The following is a 23,934-nucleotide window of genomic DNA, read 5'->3' as shown; positions in this document are numbered from 1 at the left end:
TGCTATGATGGAAAAATTGATATTCACAAGCTAACAGAGGGAGAGAATTGTGAATACAAGATATTGTTTTGGGCAATTTTATTTTAGAATATTGCAAGTTACCTTTCCAGCCCGCCCCCCCCCCGAATGCCAAGGTGACTTCATAATAAAAAAATTGTCACTTGAAGGCAGTCTAGTGTGTCTTCTCAGTAGCTGTTCCTTTCTGTCACTTAATCTGAAAATCCACAAGATATACCTGTCCTGGGAGAATAGTAGCTTAGGATGCAGGGGGATATGGTATATTAAAATTTACGTGCTTTTTTTTTATTAAAAAAAAAACAAACTCTTCCTGTAGTTCAGCATGAAGTGGTTTGATTTGAAACTGTTGGTAAAACAGAAGAAACAAGCTTTGCGTTTGGCAGCAGTTTAGTAGCTTTGTGCTGTTGAAACAAGCCACATTCCCAGCACCCGTCAGCGGAAGCATGCTGTACTCCAGCAAATGAACAATTGGAAACTCACTTTAAGATCAGGTGTTGGATGGGCTTGAGCGAATGGTCTTGCAGGCCATATTGAGGCTACCCTGGCAGACCAAATTTGGCCAGAGGTGTCTCCCCCCCCCCCCAGCACCATAGAAGATAAGCATGGAGACCCTGTTGAGTTGTGTGACCTCACTTTCTCCCTAGTCGCGCTTGCTGTCCAGAGGCGCAGAGTATGATACAGGGGTAGTATTTAGCTTAGCCATTCTCCACCACTTCTAGCATTTTGAAAAGTTATTATACTGTGGGTATTGTTTTGGGTTTTTTTAGTTTTAAGCCATAGTTTTCAACATGAACCACTTTTAGGTGCTTTTGATCTTCACTTTCTTTGATCGCACTTCAGCTTTCAATAGAACCTTCGGCCGCTTCAGGTTGGCATCTAAAAGAAAAAAAAACAATCCAAGTTGATTTGTGTGTAGCACTTTTCAATGTACAGCCTGGCTTTTACTTGATCCTAACTGCCTTCTGCCATAAGGCCCCTGTTCCCCATTTTCCATTTAGATCACTCTGTGTTCATAGCTTGATGCCAACCGCTGAGATCCAGCTTCCCTCAAATGAAGCTCCAAAATTTGACATAGGGCTGCTTGAAGATCAGAATTAAATTACTGTTTCTGTCACTCTGCTGGAATCTAACCTGTATCTGGGGGGGAAAGACCATTAATTCTAATACCCACACTCAGCTGCAAGACCTCAGTGTGCCATGCACCAAGGAACTGTATGAACTTAAAGGTCAGTGAGTTCAAAGCATCCACTCATAGGCTGCTGTTGTGCTTCTGCATGATTAACTGCTCTGGCTTCCAGATGGCCTCTGTTAGGGCAGATAATTGCACTACATCTCTGGGTTGGACAGAGTTAATTCCATTCTACCCAATGCAAACTAACTGCATGCCCTCTGAGGTTGCCTCACTATTTCTCACTGCTCACAACCTTTCTCCTAAACAGCAATTCCTGCATTAACATGGAGACCTGCTTCCTTGAAAGGTGGCTAATTCCTTTTCACGATTAAAAAAAAATCCAGTTCTTTTGGGTATTAGAATTTAGCCTAAAATTTGATTGGTGGATGTCACCAGTCTTAGATGTTTGAGAACCACAGTAATTCGAGATTATTATTAATTAAACTTGTTAGTCATTTTATCTTGCCCAAGACAACCCAAAGCAACTTAGAAACAAAGAACCAATCTAGATACATTAAAACCAAGGTGTGGGGAGGAGGAAATTAGCATTAAAAAAATTCCACACACTCTAAAAGTCCATAGATAGTGAAAGGCCTGGGTATAGAGGGAAGTTCTTGGCTGGCGCCTAGATATATAATGATGGTACCAGGTGAGCCTCTCCAGGGTGAGAGCATTTCACAAACTGAGCCACAGCAAAAATGTCCTGTTCTTGTGTTGATACCCCCTGGACCTCTCACTGAGGGAGCACACAAACAAGGGCCTCAGATGATGATTGCTAGGTCCAGGTCAGTCTAGGTCAGTTCATATGGGGAGAGGCAGTACTTGAGGTACTGCAGTCCTGAGCCATTGAAGGCTTTATAGGTCAAAACCAGCACTTTGAATTGGGCCTGGAAACTGATTGACAGTTGGGCTAAGATTGGTGTTACATGCCCTGGTGAGCAACATGGCCACTGAATTCTCTGCCAGCTGAGATTGGAAAGATGGGTTGTGACAGGGCACTGTGCTGAGGCTGAAATTGTTTGTTATCACTCCTCTTCCTGATTTTTAGCAGGTAGTTGTCCTTTCAGACATTACCTGTACAGGTAAAGGGACCCCTGACCATTAGGTCCAGTCGTGACTGACTCTGGGGTTGCGGCGCTCATCTCACTTTATTGGCCGAGGTAGCCAGCCATGTCTGGGTCATGTGGCCAGCATGACTAAGCCGCTTCTGGCGAACCAAAGCAGCGCACGGAAACGCTGTTTACCTTCCTGCTGGAGCAGTTCCTATTTATCTACTTGCACTTTGACGTGCTTTCGAACTGCTAGGTTGGCAGGAGCAGGGACCGAGCAATGGGAGCTCACCCCGTCACGGGGATTCGAACCGCTAACCTTCTGATCAACAAGTCCTAGGCTCTGTGGTTTAACCCACAGCGCCACCCGCGTCCCTCCTGTACAGGTACCCCAAGCCATAAGAGCACTCTTGTTTTGACAAGCTTACCTTTTTTACTTGTTTCAGCCTGCCCTTCGGCAGCTGCACTCGGTGATCGCCGTGCATACGCTGCCTTCATCCGTTCGAGATTCTTTTTCCGCACTTCTTCGTGAGCAACAATGGGCTTCGGATAGTCTTCACCAATGATGCAGCCTGCACGCTGCTGCACGCTCCGTGGTGCTTTCCAAGGCTCATAAATGTAGTCACTTGGAAACTTCTTGAGGAAGGGGAGGTACTTCCTGTGTAGGTTGTAATGATAAAGGAGGAAGTCAGGTGTGTACGGGAAAAGGCTCAGGGCTTCGTGGCATAGTATGACAGCCTGATGTTAAAATCAATATTCATAGGTCCAAGTCTGCACTGGAACAGGGTCTAACCACTTGGCTTTCAGAAGTCAGAGAAGTGGTTGAATAATACTTTTAATAGTTCAGAAAATAGCACCTTGCTAATTTCCATGATTAGAAAAACTGAAATTAGGCAAAGTAATGCACTTTTTGCTCTATACATATAGCAAAATTCTTTTTTTCAATGCAGAATTTGGATTAATTTTTTAAGCATGACGACGTCAAAGAATTCTGAAATTACAGATTGTAGAGACCTAAAAATCAACCAGATTACTCCTGCACTTATACCAGTTGCCTCTTAGGCACAGGCAAAGCTAAAAAGAGATTCTCACCAATCCTGTAATAGCTTTCCTGTAATCACATTCATAGACACGGTTACTGTTCCCAGCGGTAAACATAAACTCTGCCAGATAACTTAATGCTTGTTTTAAGTGCAGCGATGCTATATTATTACACCTACTTTATATACTCTCCATTTTTGTCTGTCTTCTTGCCAAAGGCAATTGGTGAGTAGACACGGAAGAACTGGTGGAAAAAGGCACTTGCAGAAAGCCACTGCCAGTTACCGGCGTTCAAGGACCAATCGGCATCAAGCAGCAGTTCTTCAAAGACCTGAAATAGAAGCAGTTTGGAAAACAAACACCTTTTGGGAACCGCAAAGAAGTCCAGTCCAATAGTCATAGCTTCCTCATGCTCTACAAGCTTTTTGTAACATTACATTTTAACTACGCTTCTGGTGTAATAGGGGACAGAGGGGACAGTAGTCTGACTCCCCTTAAAGGGACAGTGAACCCCTGCCATGTATTCCACAATGCAGAAAGGAGGAAGCCATAAGGCAAGAGGCGGCAAACTTTTTCAACCTGAGGGCTGCCTACCCTCACAGGCAACGTTCTGGGGCAGGGGTCAGCAAACTTTTTCAGCAGGGGGCCGGTCCACTGTCCCTCAGACCTTGTGGGGGGCCAGACTATATTTGGGGGGGATGAACGAATTCCTATGCCCCACAAATAACCCTGAGATGCATTTTAAATAAAAGCACACATTCTACTCATGTAAAAACACACTGGTTCCTGGACCATCTGCGGGCCAGATTTAGAAGGCAATTGGGCTGGATCCGGCCCCTGGGCCTTAGTTTGCCTACCCATGTTCTGGGGTCTACATGCCAGTAGTCGGCAGACAATGGATAGGACTCCTACCCTTTTGTACATTAGCCTGTTCCTCTCATGCAGTAAGTCAGAGGTTTCCATCTACAGTGGTACCTCAGGTTACATACGCTTCAGGTTAAAGACTCCGTTAACCCAGAAATTTTACCTTGGCTTAAGAACTTTGCTTCAGGATGAGAACAGAAATCGTGCTCCGGTGGCACGGCAGCAGCAGGAGGCCCCATTAGCTAAAGTGGTGCTTCAGGTTAAGAACAGTTTCAGGTTAAGAACAGACCTCCAGAACGAATTAAGTACGTAACTTGAGGTACCTCTGTACTCTGTATGCAGAATAAGCGTGCAGGGGAACTTAAGTATGTTGCTTGGGAAGGAGGGTGTTACAGTGCAAGGCAACTGGGAATCTTGAAAATACAATGGTGTTTTTGTCCTGAGAACTAGGAATGGCGCAAGGGGGGAGATCTCCCAGTTTTGAATGGAGTATGTGCTCAGGGGCAACCTAACAATTCAGTCACTAACTAGCTATGGACCCGCCAATAAATCCAGCTTTCCTCTGGCTACGGAGAACGTTCTGAACTCTGCAGCTTTCATGATGAACTCCCAACCTGCCTTCACCTTTTGCCCTTCCTCCCAGGATATCCAGAGGTCTCCTCGCGTCAGGAAGCAAGCCACCGCATGCCGTGCCAAATGATGGATCCAGCCCTCTGTGCGCAGCTGCGTCATAATGGCATCTATAAAGGGGTAGCCTGTCCGCCCCTGGCAGTAAGAAAGGGAGAGGAAACTCAGGTTTTCACTTATCACTATCCCACTCCTATTTAAGCAGTGTGTGTTATATATAGCAATATTCTTGAAAACATAAATGCCACCCCAAAATGTTAAATCATTTATGCAGTGAGGGAATTCTGATCACATGTACCAAATAAAAGGAAATAAACCATTCTAGATCAACTGTGGAAAAACAGATATTATCAATTATGCAGATATTATCTATTATGTTGGAATTATGAAAGCAAGATGAGCACTGCAACCCCATAGTCACCTTTGACTGGACTTAACTGTCCAGGGGTCCTTTTTTTACAGTGCTATGAATAGTTAAGTGCATATAAGTGTGGATAATATGTTTGGCCCTGGTGGCAAGAGAGTAGATTGCTTAATCTGCAAATATTTGGGTAGATTGTGAACTTTGCCAAACAGAACATGCCTCACGCCAGGCTTTGAGATGTTCCTTGTTGTCATCCCAGTCCACCTGCACACAAACTGGATTGCCCTCCATCTTGTCAAAGTTGGGGATCCCAGCTCCTGCCGTGTAGAAAAACTCCCGCCACAGGAGTTGCCCGTGCAGAGATACCGGTGGGTCAGAGTGTTTCCTCTAGAGAAGCACAGTAGAGAAGGAACAGTAATTATTATTTGGATTGTTTTAGAGCAGGGCCCTAGAGCACAGTTCCCACCACCCCTGACCACTAGTCATGCTGGCTGGAGATAATGCAGGTTTGAGTCCAACAACAGCTAGAGGACCACTCTTTCAGAGAATCGGAAAACAACACATTTACTGCAGTTACAGATAGGTAGCCGTGTTGGTCTGCCATAGTCAAAACAAAAAAAAAATTTTCCTTCCAGTAGCACCTTAAAGACCAACTAAGTTAGTTCTTGGTATGAGCTTTCGTGTGCATGCATCTGAAGAATGAATGAATCTGAAGAACGTGTGCGTGTATCTGAAGAAGTGTGCATGCACATGTAAGCTCATACCAAGAACTAACTTAGTTGGTCTTTAAGGTGCTACTGGAAGGAAAAAAAAATTTTTGTTTTGACATTTACTGCAGTATACTTGAGCTACATGATCAGAATCACAGAGTGATGTTCAGTGGTACAATCTGGCAAGAGCAGCACTATGTGACTCTGCTGATCACGCAGCTTAGCTGTTAAAAAAAGAGGAGCTTCTAAATGTAGCTGTCTAAGGTCCCTCCTGCACAGTAGCCATGCATATGGTCCAATTAAATATTGCAGGTAGCTTTTGCAGTCCACCTTGCCTTGGGTGGCTGATTGCCTCTAGTGTAACAGAAGCCCTAGCCATGTAGATTTGTCACAGCAACTCTGATGGCATCAGTTTACATACTCTTTATATCAGAGTTTTGACAGCCTTGGTCTGGGACAGATAAAAAAAAGTCTTTTTGAGGAAATCTGCAAGCAGCATATATGCAACGGAACCCGCTCACCTAGGTCCACGTCCTACAGATTTCTGAAATAGAACAGAAAGTATCCAGCAGTTGTACCAATGAAAACAGACAGTGTTCTGTGATTATATGACAACTGTAGAATTAAAAAAAGCTCCTCTTCTTACCCCCTGGTAGATTTCAGTCAGCTTCCACCAGAACATCCGTACAGACAGGCACCCAAATTTGACATAGGGGCTGAGCACCGTAGTGCTAGGAGTCAAAGAATTGGGGGATGTGTCAGGCTTCTTAAAATTGCATACCCATGACTGTAAAGAAAAAGGGGGAAACAACGCATAGAGAGTTTTGAGAGGCTAGATATGTCCAAAGAGCTGCCTTGTGGCTATCAGGCAAGGGTTTTTTTTGGTGGCGACCCTGCATTGGGCAGTTCTGTGCCTTGTATGTGCCAGCTGCTTTCTTTACTATATTTTAGGCACCAAAGAGCATCCTGTTCTATTGTCCCTGTAATTTTAGTTACTCATTTTTAAAATGCATACCCCGCTGAGTTTTCAAAGGAACTCAAGGAAGCTTACAAACCAAACATAACAATCCCCATTAAAATCACAAATGTTGACTGTAGCAAAATCCAAAATAGCCAATAACTGTAGCAAAACTCTAAACACCCAATGAAGCCAATATAGAGCCACAGCAGCCAAAATCAGGCAGCAGCCTGATCGCACGGGCAAGTTACAAACAGCCGTGCTTTTAACTAGCTGCCTAAGACAACAGCGAATGGGCCCAACATTTCACACTTCGCAATGTGTCCCACAGGGTGGGTGCAACAGTCGAAGAGGCCATAGCACTAGCTATTTCCAGGGTCAATGAATCTGGAGCACAGCTTCAGTAATGTTCAGGCCATGCAGGGAGGAACACATAGAAGGCAGCAGTCTCTGGGGTCTCATCTTCAGATGTGGGGCATATTGGCGTAGCTTGGGGGAAAATGGTCTTGCAGGCCAAATCTAGGATTGCCATTTTTCAGACAATGAAAATCCAGACAGATTTATTTTTTTTGCAAAGTTTTTTTTAAGTTTTGCCCAAATTTGGTGAGTAAAAAAGAAGTTTTTGAGCTATTCTAAAAGAAAATCGCCGAAAACGACGTTGCCGACATGGATTGCCATACGTTTGGATTTTCCCGGACAATTTTTTTTTTTGCGATTTCCACCCGGACACTGCTTCCGACTTGCAGTATTCCAGGATATGTCTGGGAAATTCTGGATGTATGGCAACCCTAGCCAAATCTGGCCACCAGGCCAGAGATTACCCACCAGTGAAGCAAAGTCTGTTGGGCAAAAGCAACAGACATTTCAGTCACTGTACCGTTCTCTTCATATACAAGTCCAGCCGAGCAATGGCCTCAGATTCTCCTCCTGGATAAAGGTGGGGGCCAGCTGTCTTTGGATCCTGTCCCAGTTCTTCAAGAGAAGGGATACCGTACTCCTTATCGTGGTCCTCTGTGACAGGTGTGCTGCACTCTAGGTTAGAACATTGATCCGACAGATTCAAAGCTTGTACAGAACAGTGCATCTGGTTCGTCTGGCTCCCTGTGCCCAAATCTTGCCTCTCTCAAACCCCGATGACTCAATCAATGTAAGAACTTATCTGATTATTCATAACAAGGCCAAGTCAAAGTACAGTGGTACCTTGGGTTAAGAACTTAATTTGTTCTGGAGGTCTGTTCTTAACCTGAAACTGTTCTTAACCTGAGGTACCACTTTAGCTAATGGGGCCTCCTGCTGCCGCCATGCGATTTCTGTTCTCCTCCTGAGGTAAAGTTCTTAACCCAAGTTACTATTTCTGGGTTAGCGGAGTCTGTAACTGAAGCGTCTGTAATCTGAAGTGTCTGTAACCTGAGGTACCACTGTACCTTTTTTGCTAACTTTTTTGACTGCTGTAAATCACGCACCTCTTTTCAGCATTTTTTGTAACACGTTGGCAAAATAATTGTCCATTCATTGTCACTTTGGCTCAGTATTATTTGCCTTCAGCAGCTGCCAAATCTGATTAGCTAAGCACCCTTGTTATGTGCTATTCACTGGCCTGATCCGCAAAACACAGTGAACCAACTATGGCTTACTGGGCCTGTGCAAATGTGGATTCCCAGAGAGTTGTTCACAACCCCTTTGCTTCCTCTCTGTTCTATTTTACTCCTCATGCTTTGCTCAGCCAAACCTTAGCATGTCATCACAGCATGTGCTGTAAGCCGCCCAGAGTGGCTAGCGAAACCCAGCCAGATGGGTGGTGTATAAATAATAAAATCATCATCATCATCCATGGTTAGACCTATGGTTAAGCTCTTCCCTTGCTAATCATGAACTGCTGCCAAGAACAAACATAAGCACTGAAAATTGTCAATTGGGTGTGGGTAGGCCACCCATCAGGGACGCGGGTGGCGCTGTGGGTAAACCACAGAGCCTAGGACTTGCTGATCAGAAGGTCAGCGGTTCGAATCCCCGCAACGGGGTGAGCTCCCGTTACTCAGTCCCTGCTCCTGCCAACCTAGCAGTTCGAAAGCATGTCAAAGTGCAAGTAGATGAATAGGTACCGCTCCAGCAGGAAGGTAAACGGCATTTCCGTGAGCTGCTCTGGTTCGCCAGAAGCAGCTTAGTCATGCTGGCCACATGACCCGGAAGTTGTATGCCGGCTCCCTCGGCCGGTAAAGCGAGATGAGCGCCGCAACCCCAGAGTCGGTCACGAGTGGACCTAATGGTCAGGGGTCCCTTAGGCCACCCATCCCAGGAAAGCAGATTATCCCACAGCATTTCTATCCAAGTCACAGCTCTCACACACATTCCAAAGGGCCCACAGTACTTGTGAGAATCCAGAAAAACCCATTGCCTGCATCCCAAAGTCCAGAGAGACTCGTACTCACCCTTCATGTTTTCCAAGCTAGGAGCTGGAACTGGCCTTTTTGGAGGACCCAGAGAAGCCAAGACCGTCTGCAGCCGAGTATAAGTCAGAGGTGCCTTGCCATTGTTCTCAATGATGATTCTGTTGGAAATGATGACAATACATTACCAGGAATGTCCAGCAATGGATTTTTTTCCCTTTGGAAGTTGCTTGGAGTTCCTTTTTGTAAAAAATAAAATAAAAATGACTGAAAAATGTAGTTAATAATAATAATCTCTAAGAAACTTTTATCTGGTGGATTCCAGAAATGCATGCAAAATTGTTGTGGCCTTTGCTCTTTGTACCCACCTTTCAGTGTCGTACAAAGTGTGGGACACTTTCTGAACAACTTGGACCCCATGTTCAGCTGCCACCCTCACCACCTCAGCATCACGGCGCCTCGCATACGGTTCTGTGTCGACTTCAAATGTGAGCAGGGTAACCTTCCACTTCTTAAATAGTTCTGGGAATGCCTCTGCAGGACTGCCACGAACTACAAACAGCCTGAGGAGACACCACAACATTTGAGTGCTCAAAAACCAAGAAAGCGCCAAAGACTAGGTGAGTTTCTGAGGTCAAGACAGAGAGGACTAGGATCTGGGAGGGACAGTATGGCAAACTGACAGAGAGCACTGTGTGCCAGAATTGTAGTTTTTGCACCTGCATTCTAGTAGGCCAATTTGACCCCCCCCCCATGCCTCCCCATTTGGCCTCTCCATAGAAAACCATTCAGGTTTGGGGAAAGTGCTGTAGAAATGGCCCCTTCAACCTCCCTGGTGTATTTTGAAAACTGGCCCATCCAGTACTTGCCTTGAGTTCAGCTTCTTGAGGCTCTCGTCCAGATCTCGCAGAGATTCAACCAGGAATCTCCAGCGGTTAACGCTGACCCGCATATTCTTCGGGAACCAGGGGTCAAGGATAAAGATAGGGTAGACCTCAGCGCTGTCCTTCATAGCTGCTAGCAAGGCAGGGTTATCATGGACGCGAAGTGCCTTGCGGAACCAGTGGATCGAAATATTCGTCATTCTGTTGCGTCACCAGCCTGTTTCTCCCCACTTTGTATTAGGAGCAGTGTCCAAGCAGGAAAAAGCTAGGTGGGAACAGGAGAATATTTTTACTTTTTCACAAAGACAGTGGTACACAAGCTATCTCATTTGGCAGAAATGGGGAACCTGTGGTCTTCCAAATGTTTCTGAGTTATAACTCCAATCATCCCTGACCGTTGGCCATGCAGGATGGGGGTGATGTAGTATGACCCAACATCTAGAGGGCCACAAGTTCCCTGTCCTGCCATGAAGGTTGGCCTCACTCAACCCCCACTAAATAAACATTTAGGGAGACACATGGATATAACTTGTAGGCCTTTCAGATGGGCAAACTCAAAGGAACGTACTCTGAGGCACTTACAGACAAAACAGCGGTACCTTGGTTCTCAAACGCCTTGGCACTCAAACAACTTGGAACCCAAACACTGCAAACCGGGAAGTAAGTGTTCTGGCTTGCGAACTTTTTTCAGAAGCCGAATGTGCTCCATTTTGAGTGTTAATGCTTCCAATTTGAGTGCCACACTTCCGTTTTGAGTGTTACACTGAGGTCTGTCTGTTTTTGCTATTTATTTTGCGTTTTCGTGACTTGTTTTGTTTTGTTTTTGTGACTGTGTGGAACCCAGTTCAGCTACTGATGGATTGACTGTGTGACTGCAGTACATTGTTTACTGCTTTCATTTTATGGATCAATGGTCTCGTTAGATAGTAAAATTCATGTTAAATTGCTGTTTTAGGAGTTGTTTTTAAAAGTCTGGAACAGATTAATCCATTTTGCATTACTTTCTGTGGGAAAGTGCACCTTGGTTTTGGGAAGCTTTGGTTTTGGAATGGACTTCCGGTAAGTTTGAGAACCAAGGTACCACTGTAGTTAAAGGAGTTCTGAAGCGAGGAAGCTCCAGGTTCCCATGCTCCATCTCTTTTTTTTTTTTTATAATATTTTTATTCAAGAATTTTTTCCATATAAACATAACATACATAAACATACAAAGACATAAACAAAACAAAAAAACATGTACCATTTCATATCCTAATTTCTTATACCTTTCTTCCCCGACTTCCTCGTGCCTCCCTTTTCTGTATTCCAAATTCTTATCAATTACTCAGCAAATCTTCCCTTATTTTAATTTAAATTTAGACTAGTCTTCCTTATTCTCCTTGTCTTAACCATTGCTAATAGTAACCATTTACTTTCCAATCCAACATCATTCTAACTTTCGTTAACTTTGTGATATTTCTTTAAATAGTCCTTGAATTTTTTCCATTCTTCTTGCGCTGCTTCTCTTCCCTGGTTTCGGATTCTGCTCGTCATTTCTGCCAAGCCCATGTAGTCTATCACCTTCATCTGCCATTCTTCCAGTGTGGGTAGCTCTTGCGTCTTCCAGTACTTCGCAATGAGTATTCTAGCTGCTGTTGTAGCATACATAAAGAAAGTTATATCCGTCTTTAACACCCCTTGGCCGACTATACCCAAGAGAAAGGCCTCTGGTTTCTTGGGGAAAGTATATTTAAATACCTTTTTAAGTTCATTATAGATCATTTCCCAGAATGCCTTAATCTTCGGGCAAGTCCACCAAAGATGAAAAAATGTACCTTCAGTTTCTTTACATTTCCAACATTTATTATCAGGCAAATGGTAAATCTTTGCAAGCTTGACTGGGGTTATGTACCACCTATATATCATTTTCATAATATTTTCTCTTAAGGCATTACATGCCGTAAATTTCATCCCGGTGGTCCACAACTTTTCCCAATCAGCAAACAAAATATTATGACCAATGTCCTGAGCCCATTTAATCATGGCTGATTTAACCGTTTCATCTTGTGTATTCCATTTCAGGCTCCATCTCAAATTCTGCCCTCTATTCGCTGTCTGCACTGATGTCAGTCACGATGAAGGTTAACCCAGCTCCCTCTTAATTAGGGTTTCAAACTTGCTACAACCCTGGTTTCAAATGAATCCTGGTCAGCACAGGATTCTGGCAGGCATTTGCCCAGGGTGGCTCCCTCACTTTGCCCATGTTCACAATCTGGTTGATCAAAGTGGATTTTCCCAACCCTTTCAGCCAATGCTTGTGGATGAATTAGCAGGTTTAATCTGTTTGCTGTGAGCACCAAAATAAGAGGCCAGTCAGTATGTCTGATTAACATCAAGTACAAAAGGATGATCTTCCAGATGTGAAAGCTAAGCAACATCTGTAATAAGCTTCATCTCCTTCAAGACTAGACTCCAGTGGGGTTCTCCCCCCCCAAAAAAAAATAACACAGTGGCGATGTGTCCACCCAGAAGAACATGTCAATAAGTTCAATGGGGTTTGCTCCCAGGTGGATGGGTGTAGAATTACTACCTTATAAATACACTTGAACATATTTTTCACTACTTTGAAATGGGTGAATGTTTTAAATGGAGAAATACAAGAGTTCCAGCTTTAAATGAAATATAATTTTAAAGCAATGCTGCATGTGGACAATACTTTGCATTGCAAATTAATTGATATGGCTATATTTGAGCTATTTTGAGTAATATTGGAATACTAATAATTTAAAAAAAAAAAAAAATACTGCTGCATTGCAGATACAGGAAGGAAGCCGGTTGAAAACAATCCTTAGAACACTGAAAAAAAAAATAGCAGTATATGCATCGTACATAGTAGCCTCGAAGCTTCAGCTTGTGTGCAGCTGGATTCACAGTTGTGGAGCCCCAATTAATTAACCAAATCTCAGTATTCCAGCAGGCGCCTCTACTGCCATCAGCCTACGGGGAGGCAGTTGTGCACGATCCAGCATGTGCAGGCTCTCATTCTTGGCAAACCACTGGCAGCCCACATTCAGCAATGTTTCTGATGGCATGCAAAACCCTCCTTCGGTCTTATGCAAGCAATAACAAAGCAATGCACAAAGCGATGTCAAATGGATCTGCTGCTTACACAACACCAACAGCAATTGTGCGTCTAAATCATCTATCTCCCACAAGTTCAAAATCTTGTTTTACACTTGACCCTTGTGCAACAGACGCTCAGAGCAATTCTACACAGGATGCTTATGAGGATGTAAAGCCTTGGTCACTGCCCTGTTTAGGTCAAGGAAGGGACATTGCTCAGTGGTTAAAGCATCGACCTCACAGACAGAAGGTCCCAGGTTCAATCCTGGGCACCTCCAGGTAAGGATGGGAGAAAACCCATCTTGAACCCCTGGAGAGCAGCTGCCAGTCAGTGTAAATAGTACTGAGATAGATGGACCAATGTCACTAAGGCAACTTCCTAGGTCCATATTATCCACAATGTCAAGCAGCAAATATCCAGGGCTTCAGACAGAAGTCTTGGAATCTGGACAGGCAAAGCAAGCGCTTTACCCCAGAGCTAAGACTCCCTTTCCTTGAACGAAATGAGGGAGTAGAATTCTGGACACGTACAACTTCAGACTGTAAGTGTGCGGAGAAATCATTTCAAAATATATTTCTACACATTTAATGGGACGCGGGTGGCGCTATGGGTTAAACCACAGAGCCTAGGACTTGCCGATCAGAAGGTCGGAGGTTCGAATCTCCGCGACGGGGTGAGCTCCTGTTGCTCGGTCCCTGCTCCTGCCCACCTAGCAGTTCGAAAGCACGTCAAAGTGCAAGTAGATAAATAGGTACCGCTCTGGCGGGAAGGTAAACGGTGTTTCCGTGTGCTTCTCTGGTTCGCCAGAAGCGGCTTAGTCATGCTGCCACATGACCCGGAAGATGTACGCCAGCTCCCTCGGCCAATAAAGCGAGATGAGCGCCGCAACCCCAGAGTCGGCCATGACTGGACCTAATGGTCAAGGGTCCCTTTACCTTTACACATTTAATAAATTCCTGCACGACAAAAGCATCGGGGGAAGAGCTGAGCTAGAAACTTTCTTGCTGATGTGCTAGTTTTCTAGTTGAGCTGAGAGGCTCCCCCCCCCCCATTAAGAAAGGTTTTGCTGTTGAAATCCCTCCGTCTGGGGGGACAATGGAGGAGTGTGTCTTTCAGGGTGAAGTCAAACTGCTGGAAGGTTGCAGCGTTTGCTGTGGGGAACAGCTGCTAAAAGGGGCATTCCCCTTCTGCAGTCTGAAACAGTACAAAACTCAACTAGCTTATCCCGCAACTGGAACACGTGTCCAACCAGCCTCAGGCTGCCAGCCTATCTCCACTTACCTGGGAGTAAGATCTATGGAACTCAGTAGGATTCAGAGATGAGTAGACATGCAGGGTTAGTCCACCTTGATTCTTCGAGGCAGAGGAGAAAAATCTTATAAAGAGCTATTTTTAACTTCTTTCTCCACTCTCTGCGACCCCACTTCGGCTCTTGCAAACCGGTTATACTTGCATAACTTAGTGATGCCCAACCTCACAGCATCCGAGAAGTTACACAACTGCCCGCTGTCACTCTGGGGCGTGACTTCCTTCTACTGCAGTCTCGCCCCTCCCGCATACTCGATTACTCTGGATTGGTTTAAAGAAACGGAGTTCCCGCCCGTTACTCGAGAGTCATCGGGCATGAGTAGTATTCACACGTGCCGTGCAAATCGGGGTTTTGCCCCAGTCCTAGGCACAGTGACGCGACAGTACGTCCCGCTGAGTTCAGTGGAGCCCTAGTTCTCGGTAAGCGTGCTCTGGATCGCAGCCTTGGCAGCTTGATCTTAAATATTTCTTTACTAGGAAATATACCACTGCATATACCCAACAGGTTTTTTGTACTTCTGAATCTCCCCTGCAGACTTGCAGCCGCAACGTCTCGTGCAAAGAGAGCGCGTGTCTTTTGAATGCAATGAAGGGGGGTTGTGGGGGGAGTTAGATGATCACTTGTAATGTCACCCTGGAATGGAATTTACTCTTTTCCATTTGCTAGACAAAATAGGATTGCCATTTTTTTTCACCGCTGCAGACTTTACAGCTGCAGCCCGAAGCACACATCGGAGCCGGTCCAATTGGCCTCATTGGAACGTACTTCTGATTAAAGATGCACGGCAACCGGTTGCACTTAACAACCGAAAAGGGGGGCGAAAGGATGCCAGAGGAGCTTTAAAATGCTACTCCCAAAAAGAAGGCGGGGTGAAAGGCGATTGAAATGCATCGCTTTTCAGTTTTGTTTTGTTTTTTCCCTTCTGGATTTTTCCCTTTAAAAATTTGGACCAGTTTGGAAAGTTAGCCTTGGTGAAGACTTGACGTTTTCATGCCCCAAAAAGTTTTTGATTTGAGTTTCCATTGAATGAGGCTGTATTTTAATATTTTAATGTTTTAATCTTGTATTTTAATCTTGTTTTTAAGTTGTATTTCAATCAATTTGTTTTATATCGGGCGTTAGCCGCCCTGAGCCTGGTCTTGGCTGGGGAGGGCGAGGTATAAATATTATTATTATTATTATTATTATTATTATTATTATTATTATTATTATTATTATATCGCCCCGGAACTTCCAAGAACGGCAAGTAGCAATAGTGTAATCCTATACGTGTTAACTCAGAAGTAAGGCTGCAATCCTAACACCATTTGCTGGGGAGAAGACTACACTGAATTCTATAGGACTTACTTTTGAGTAGGCATTATTAGCCTTGCCCCCCAAGTCATTGTGTTCAGAGGGGCCGCCTACTTCCAGGAAAATGGGTATACAGAATCGCAACCTTAAGTCCAGCCTCCTGGGCGTGTTTTCTCGGAAGGAGTTTAACGGAGTTTACTTCTATGTAGGCGCGCGTCTGAGCGCTCCTCTAAGCCGCCTTACGGTTACGCTCCTGCGTGTGCATTTGCCAATTCAATTTCTTTTTCTTTTGGACGGCCCGCAGAAGAGCACCTTTGCAAGTGGGGTGCCGCCGGGGAGCGATCCAGCAAAGGTTCTTTCGCGTCATCTGGAGAACTTTCAAAGCGCCGCAAGATCCTCCCCCTTTGCACAAAAAAACCCAAAACAAAGCAGCGTCAGGGGGCACCCGAGAGGCGAAGAGGGAAGTAGCCCCGGCAAGTTCCTCCGGAGGCAGCAGGGACCGATCGCGCCCACTTCGGAGGGGATCTGCTTCGCCCCGGCTCCTCGATCGCCAGAAGGAAAGGGAACCGGACCGAATTGTGACCTTCGCGGCAGGATTTTACGCAGCTTCGCTGTGGCCCGAGCTCACTTGCAGAAGGAAAGGTTGGTTAATCCGGCTAGCTAGGATGCTGTGCGCCCTTGCTTGGGAGCATAGGAGCAAGGTCCTAGGGGCAGAGGGATCTTCGCCCCCCCCCAAAAATAAAATATTTGAGGGCCCCCCAAGTTTGTTGGCATTGTCATTCAAATGGTATCTGTGCACCACGTCGATTTATGCAGGGTAGGGCTTGCTTAGCGCCCCCCCCCCAATATTTTATTCAAGTTGGCACCCTGCTTGCGAGTAAGCCCCATCGAATTTAGACTGCCCTTTTTCCCCGGAGTAAACTCGTATAGGGCTCCGGCTGCGGATCCGTCCTCCTCCTCTCTTTCTGATCGCAGTTTCTCGTCGATGTCTCCGGTTTGAGCAGCGGTTTGAACAGCTACTTCCTAAATAAAGTTGCAAAATGCAGGAGGAAGCCTTTGCAAGTGCTGCCTTCCGCGCCCAGGCGGGCGACGGGGACTCCAAACCAATTTGGGCCTCTCTTCCTGGCTTGTAGTTTTTAAATTCTTTGTGCCGCGATCGTAGACCGCGCAGTTTAAATCCAATGGTTTGTAGCCAACGAAGTTCTGCTCAAAGTCAGAGCAGAACCACTGAAATCGATGCACCGATATTAGTCGTGTACACGGTGGGGTGGGGAGAGAAACCTGTTCTTTTTTTTAGAAGGAACAGAAGTAGTTCAGGGTTGAGATAGGATGGTGAAATAAGGCAGCCAGATGGGGGTAAATCTGGTTGCAGCACTTGCTTTTCCCCCATATAGCAAAACTACTATTGACTTTAATTATAAAATAACGGATTGCACCAGTTTGGATACACAGTTCTAAAACTCCACTGCTCTTAATCCCCCCCCCCCCTGTATGCCTTGGAATGCAAACTGATGCACTTCCTTGTTAGATAAAAGGTTTTTAAACTTTTCCTTGGAAGCAGATTTATAAGTCATAAAATTAAAATCTTACAACATTGCAATTCTCTGCATGTTTGCCTAAAAGTAGGTCTACCAAGGCTGCATACACACCATGCATTTAAAACACATTATTATTATTATTATTATTATTATTATTATTATTATTAATTCAATTTATATGAATTACATATAAATCACATACATAAATAACTTCTATTCTGGGAACTGTAGTTTGCTTCGGGTGCTGGAAATTGTATCTTTCTGGGGGTGAACTACATTTCCCAGCATTCTTTGGGGAAGCCAGGCGTTTTGAATGTATGATGCGTTTGCCACCTGTGAAGCCTACACCCAAGTAAGTCTGCTGCATTCAGACTCAGGGCCCCCAACATGTTGCCCCCAGATACCCCTCCCACATTGTTTCTTCCCTGGCCCTCTTTTTAAAATGCTGGGGTGTCCAGCATGCTTTCCCCCTGTGTTTCATTAGTTTGAGAGCACACTGAGGGGCAGGTTTCCGAGAATCATCAATTTTTCTCCTGTGAAATGTGGTTGGTTTTTTTTTTTGGTGTCCAAAAAAGTTGCTCAGATTTTCAAATGTGCCCTTTGATCCAGAAAGACCCCTCAATTAGGTTAGAGTTGCTGCCTGGGTGCTGCCTGGACCAGACTTGACAGATGTGTGGGACCACCCACTTGAGGTTATAATGTCGGGCGAACCTGTTTTTGCCCACAAAGTTCTGTCAATCAAATCAAGGTGCCCAGAGTTGTGCAAGCCTTGACAATCAGCTGGTTGTCATGTTGAAGTTTGTACCGCTAGCTGAGCCGTGCTTTGCAAGAGCTGGCAGTCAGCTGATTGTCACCCTTTCCAAAGTCCTGTGCTTTGGAGGTGGTGCTGATCAGCTGATTGATGTTGCTTGCAAACCCTATTTGGCTCAGCCATGTCTTTACCTGCCCACACCTGCCATCCTATGGCACACCTCTTCCCAAATCAGCAACGGGAGCATGCTGGGTGCTGAGTAAACAGGAGTGTGGGCATGTAGGATTTATTGAGTGTATTTGTTTGTGACTTGTTAAGATTTTGGTTTATGATATTTATTTTTTAAATACCAAGCTGCTGTGCTAGTTCGGAGAGGTTGGGGCTTATAATTTGCCTTTCCCCCCTGAACCTTTAGACTTTACTGCAGTACACTCTTCTCTGCAACTGGAAGTCTAAAACAGAAAATTGGGAATTGGCACATGCTCCATATGTCTGTACTAAAAATGACCTGACAGCAAAAGATAACCCATAGGTTGTACACTGCCCACCCCTATTGCAGGCTGCTTGTTTTTGTGTAGGTCAGGGTGCAAGCCTGTTGAGGACTGCATTCCTTTGGGTGGGGTATAACCCGAGGGAGCCATGTGGTGGCAGTGGGCGGACCAAAGACAACTGTGGGTGGGGCCAGATCTTTTTCTCCCTGCCCACCCTTTTCTCCCCTGCCCACTGAATTGGATGGATTAGCTCATTTGTCTTGCCAGCATTCAGGTCTCAACTAAGTGCTTCCAGGGGTCTTTTGAAATTGGGCCAAGGCAGCCCTAAGGCCACAGGTTGCTCATCCCTGATGTAGGAATTGGCTGAAGTAGCTGGTTTGGTGGGGTGGGAGGTTTAGACAAACAATAAAGTTCTGCTTTGAATAGTGATGGGGGGAAATTTGATTCAGGTCACATTTAAAGGCAAACCCACTAATTCTCACTTTCTGAAACAGGGCGCAGATCACCACCCAGGCACCCTTCAAAATTCACACTTCCTTGAATTTCACAATGCAGTTCTGGAGCCCATGCATATAAAAACTCATATACCAAGATCAAGTGCCCATCAAAGGGCATATAATAGTGAAAATAGCATACAAAAATTCATAACTTTTGGTTAAAGCGTGGACAGAAATAATGATAATTTTTGTGCATTTTTTTTTAATTGCAGATCGATGTGGAAACAGAATGGAGTAGCCTTGTGAATGAACACATGCAAAACGGCTGCGAGCCAGAACTGATCAGTCCATCCCTAAAAGACAGTCTTGCTATTGGGATGGCAGGTCAGTATGTCAAACTCATTTGTGTGTACACTGGTACCTCAGTTTATGAACTTAACCTATTCCGGAAGTCCGTTCTTAAACCAAAACCATTCTTAAACCGAGATGCGCTTTCCCTGATGAGGCCTCCCACCACCGGTGCCCTTCCACCATTCGGATTCCATTCTAAGACTGAGGTAAAGTTCTCAAACCAAGACACTGCTTCCGGTTTTGCGGAGTTTGTAGACCAAATCGTTCTTAAACCGGACTGTTCTTAAACCGAGGTACCACTGTATCTGTGTTTATTTTATATCTGCGTGTGTACACACACTAAGATCACCAATTCATACAATGTAACATAGTGTGCAACAATATATACAATAAAATGTAAAATACCGTAAAGAAAGTGCAAAACGATCATTGAAATGACCGGTTGATCAAAAAATTAAAACCATTACATGGATCTGTCTTGGTTAGATCTCCCTCTGCTGCCCGCTGTTCACGTACCCTGATTCTGAATTGGTGACTTTACAGGCTGGTTCAAGGCGCTTCTGCAGAAGTCCAGAAACACTTCCAACTCCTCAAAATGCCACTTGAACAATATTTCTAAGCATTCGCCTTCACCTCCTCCGTTGAGTAGTTCCAGCACCCCAACAAGCAACTCGACAGCCAGCCCCAAACAGGTGCCCTCTGCCTCCCAGGTAAGCGTGAGCATCTCAGGCAGCGCCCGCTGGAACAAGTTGTATGACGTGTGCATCTGCCACAACGAGGGCGACCTTGGGTTTGTGGAGGAGCTGGTCTCCTACTTGGAGAGCCAGCCAGAACGCTTCCGTTGCTTCCTCCAGCCCCGGGACTCTGCCCCGGGGGGTGCCATCGTCACGGAGCTGTGTGACGCCGTCCAGAACAGCCACTGCTGGGTGCTGCTCATCACGCCCAACTTCCTCAAGGATCCTTGGTGCCGTTACCAAATGCACCAGGCTTTGACGGAGGCGCCCATGGCGAACGGGCGCACCATACCGGTGCTGAAGGACATGGACCGCAAAGACTATCCCCGGGAGCTCCGATGCCTCTATTACATCAGCGTGATGCTCCAAGAGACCAGCTTCAGGCAAATCAGAGAGACGGTGCTGCGCTGTAAGTAAGAGAGGGCTTCTTAGCACCTTAACCATTTCTGTGGGCACATGTCAAGGACCGTGCTGAGGAGGGCTGCACTGAGGAAGAACGGTGGGAGCCTCCCCCTGCTCCTGATCAGGATCCTGAATCTTCCCAAGAGCAGGAGGACAGTATAGATTTGGAATAGTGGTTTGCAGAGGGGCATAGTTCAGAAGGCAGAAGCTGGGAAATACTGGATGGGGAACAGCTAGGAGAAGAAAGACTGGGAGAGAGAGAGAGTTAACAGATTCACTGTCTCTGGAAAGCATTCATCCGCTCTCTCCAAGGTAAAAAAGAGCTGAGAAAGTGGCAGAACAGAAAGCACAGAGGGTACAAGCTCAGGTGACAAGACGTAGGAGTGACGTGGATGATAGGGATGTAAGGGGGTGGAATTCTTAGTTGGGAGCACCGCCATTCCTAGGAGATGGGTTCTTCTCTCGCTGTGATCATTAAAGTTTCTAACTGGTAAAAAGACTCCTTTTCCTTTGTTCTGCTTATCTACTGCCACGGTGGGGAGGAAGCTGATTCCCTGAAGCCTGACAGCACATCAGTTATACTCCACAAATTCACAACCACAGTTTCTTCGTCCTCGCTTGTCTGACAGTCCTATTCTCTCCCTGACCCCCTCCTCTCTGTCATAACTGCCTCAGCTGCCCCTTCTGATCGGCAAGTCCTAGGCTCAGTAGTTTAGACCACAGCGCCACCCGTGTCCCACCTTGGTTTAAGACAACTTCCTATGTACAGCCCTGCAAGCCAATAGATGCAACTGCTTGTGGCAAAATGTTAGAAAGCAATGCCTGTTTACTGGGTGCTAACCATGGAGTTTTTATGAATGGGTGAAGGTTGTCTGAGGTTTCATAATTGTCTAGTTCAAAGCTCCTAACAGCTTTTGTCTCTCTCTCAGATCTTCAGGAGCTCTGTCAGAACACAAGCAGAAGAGGCGAACTGGAGATCCTTCAACAGAATAAAGGCTGAGCCAAAGGAACATCTTTTTGTGCATCTGGGATTGGTGAAGAAGTCTTCGTGGTGTTCTCTCTCTCTAGTGGACCTGACCTCTCACACGGTTTGAAGGGCAGATCCCATCCTAGCTTGCAGTTCACAGTCTGGAAAGGTCACAAACTGGTTATCAGTCTGGTGTGCTTTATGCTCTGATAGTCCTAACTGGAATGATTGTGTTAGTTCTGCCCACCACAATCATAGGGACACTAATATTAACACTTGGGCCGTGCTGGAAAATATTGAAGTGTGAGCTGCCCCAGTTCACAGTGCCAGCCCTGCCAGCCCTGCCCTCCATTCCATTCCCTCTCAGCCCCCAATTTCTCACCCTTTGCCACAACAGTAATTTTGTGCCCATTGTAGATGCCAGGTTCTCATTCTGCCCAATTTAGCTTCTCTCGCCCGCAAAAACAAACACTTGAGTTTCTTCTATTTTTAAGTTTGGGTCTCCCTCAATGAAGGATTACCATTTTTGCCCCAGAATCCTCCAGAAAGCTTGTGACTAGCCAGAAATTTGAAAGAAGTCTTATCTGACACAAGGTTTCATCATAGGCCTGACTGCTAAACTGTATCTGAAATTTGGACCTTATCTGTCATGCTTGGGTTGAAGGCACATTCATTTTTTTTCACTTGACTTTTACCATATACACCAGGGTAGTCCAACACGTGGACTGAGGGCCACACATGGCCCTCAAAGCCCTTTTTGGCAGCCTTCGGCAACATTTGGCTCCCCTCTCCTCTCTCTTCCTTCCCAAAGGAAGGTGTGAGGGCTCTGATAGGGTCCTAGCATCTTCCTGCCTCCTTCACAAAGGCTAGTTAGCATACTCTCCCAGCTTTGGGAAGGAGATAGGAGGGGTCTTGGACCCTGTCAGAGCCTTGTGCCTCCTTTCCAAAGCCCAGTGCATTGGAAAGGCAGTTTGAGGGCTGGGAGAGGTATCAAATTTTGGCCTTGCTCCATTCACCCTCCTTGCACCATGCAACAAGGCAGTGTGTGACCTGCAGGTTCCATGTCGAATTATCCTTGCAGCCCACTTGGTATGAAAGCTAGGACCACCCTGATGTAGACAAAGACCAAATGACCTTGTTATGCTGCTGTTCAAGATTGTATAGGTGGGGAAACTTTTGCAGCCCAAAGGCCACATTCTCTTCTAGGCAGCCTTCTGAAGGCCATGTGTTAACGGTGGGCAGGGCCAGAGAAGAAGAGGAGGAGGAGTTTGGATTTGATATCCCGCTTTATCACTACCCGAAGGAGTCACAAAGCGGCTAACATTCTCCTTTCCCTTCCTCCCCCACAACAAACACTCTGAGGTGAGTGGGGCTGAGAGACTTCAGAGAAGTGTGACTAGCCCAAGGTCACCCAGCAGCTGCATGTGGAGGAGCAGAGACGTGAACCCGGTTCACCAGATTACAAGTCTACCGCTCTTAACCACCACACCACACTGGGAAAAGTGGAAGGAGCAGTAAACGAAAATGTCACCTTTAAGCTAGTTTCTACAGACTCTCCCACACACCCCTCTCTATCCTCCATCCAGGCAATAAAAGGGGTATTATCAGAGCTCAAGGACACAGTTGAGCCAAGCAAAAACACATGGGCTGTGAGGGAGAGGCAGTGAGGGGTATGGCCTGGAGCAAATTCTAGGGCCAGACAGGCGAGGGCCACATTAGGGACACCCAGGCCTGACATTCCCCACCCCTGACATGTTTAATCTGCTCTGACCTCTCCTTCAATCCACCACATGCAAATTTGGATGAAAATAATAAGCTGCATTCTGCATTTCTTCCCTACCACGACCTGGATGAATCAGCCAGTGAGTGGACAGAGTGGGAAGAAAGTTAATACTCCATCTAATACTTAACAATTTTCTCGTCCACTACAAATTTTAGCCCAGGAAGTAGGGACCCTGTAGTCTTCCAGATGGTGTTGGACCTCTCATCAGCCTGCATGGCTAGTGGCCAAGGATGACAAAGACTGTAGTCTAGCACCAGAAGTTCTCCATCTCTGTTACAGCCTATGGAATGGGTGTCTCAATGTATTATTTGGATGTTCAGTTTGTTTTGCAAGCCACTTCGCCAAGAAGCAGAGATAAGGGCAGACTTTTTGCTGTCGATGCCTATTTTTGTAATGTTATAGAATGTGATTTTTGTGTGTTTTAGTCAAAACTTAATTCATTCACTTAACTTTTCTCTAAGTAAATGTATTTGGAGTAGACCATTCAGTGTCGTCATCTGATGTTCTGGACAGCGTTAACATGATTTTGCTTAGCAACCATTATGAAACCATAGCAGTTTCGGTTCCTTTTTGCTTCTCTGAGTTGAAGGCCATTGTGTAACACAGAGCACTGAGTAATAGCGAAAGCAACGGTAGAAACCTCATCTTTTGACAAGGCAAATCAAAGTCTTTAAACAAACCCAGAGTGTAGTTCTGGTGATTCTC

General features: G+C 45.6%; 2 protein-coding genes across 3 annotated transcripts; one reads left to right on the top strand and one right to left on the bottom strand.

Moving 5' to 3' along the window:
- Positions 1–63: 63 nt before the first annotated feature.
- On the bottom strand, positions 64–15,948 carry LOC310750490 (cryptochrome-1-like). 2 transcript variants are annotated; one of them, XM_083588735.1, is made up of 11 exons: positions 15,830–15,948; positions 10,059–10,338; positions 9,558–9,752; positions 9,232–9,350; positions 7,680–7,834; positions 6,491–6,631; positions 5,354–5,521; positions 4,768–4,908; positions 3,459–3,610; positions 2,667–2,896; positions 64–894 (listed from the first exon to the last, which is right to left on the bottom strand). In XM_083588735.1, exons 2-11 carry the CDS (start codon positions 10,271–10,273, stop codon positions 818–820), a joined length of 1,593 nt encoding a protein of 530 aa, XP_083444861.1. In that variant the 5' UTR covers positions 10,274–10,338; positions 15,830–15,948; the 3' UTR covers positions 64–817. The 2 variants fall into 2 exon arrangements, with proteins under 2 accessions (XP_083444861.1, XP_083444860.1); XM_083588734.1 differs by lacking the exon at positions 15,830–15,948 and adding an exon at positions 14,455–14,673.
- A 324-nt stretch (positions 15,949–16,272) lies between these two features.
- TIRAP (TIR domain containing adaptor protein) lies at positions 16,273–23,709 on the top strand. The gene is made up of 4 exons (XM_083589103.1): positions 16,273–16,417; positions 19,265–19,376; positions 19,887–20,486; positions 21,409–23,709. Exons 2-4 carry the CDS (start codon positions 19,307–19,309, stop codon positions 21,477–21,479), a joined length of 741 nt encoding a protein of 246 aa, XP_083445229.1. The 5' UTR covers positions 16,273–16,417; positions 19,265–19,306; the 3' UTR covers positions 21,480–23,709.
- Positions 23,710–23,934: the final 225 nt, after the last annotated feature.

This window comes from Podarcis filfolensis (assembly GCF_964270895.1).
Source record: "Podarcis filfolensis genome assembly, chromosome: 15".
In the NCBI taxonomy this organism is placed as follows: domain Eukaryota; kingdom Metazoa; phylum Chordata; class Lepidosauria; order Squamata; family Lacertidae; genus Podarcis; species Podarcis filfolensis.
This window is presented reverse-complemented; position numbering and strand designations above follow the sequence as displayed.

What these genes read in the sequence shown, in the direction of transcription:
- LOC310750490 (XM_083588735.1), bottom strand. Translation starts at nt 10,273, where the DNA reads ATGACGAATATTTCGATCCACTGGTTCCGCAAGGCACTTCGCGTCCAT. An exon ending in TGACTGAAATCTACCAGGGG is followed by an intron (nt 5,522 to 6,490) that starts GTAAGAAGAGGA and finishes GTGCTTCTCTAG; the next exon opens with AGGAAACACTCTGACCCACC. An exon ending in GGCTGAAACAAGTAAAAAAG is followed by an intron (nt 895 to 2,666) that starts GTAAGCTTGTCA and finishes TTTTTCTTTTAG; the next exon opens with ATGCCAACCTGAAGCGGCCG.
- TIRAP (XM_083589103.1), top strand. Translation starts at nt 19,307, where the DNA reads ATGCAAAACGGCTGCGAGCCAGAACTGATCAGTCCATCCCTAAAAGAC. An exon ending in TCTTGCTATTGGGATGGCAG is followed by an intron (nt 19,377 to 19,886) that starts GTCAGTATGTCA and finishes GTGACTTTACAG; the next exon opens with GCTGGTTCAAGGCGCTTCTG. An exon ending in CAGAGAGACGGTGCTGCGCT is followed by an intron (nt 20,487 to 21,408) that starts GTAAGTAAGAGA and finishes TCTCTCTCTCAG; the next exon opens with ATCTTCAGGAGCTCTGTCAG.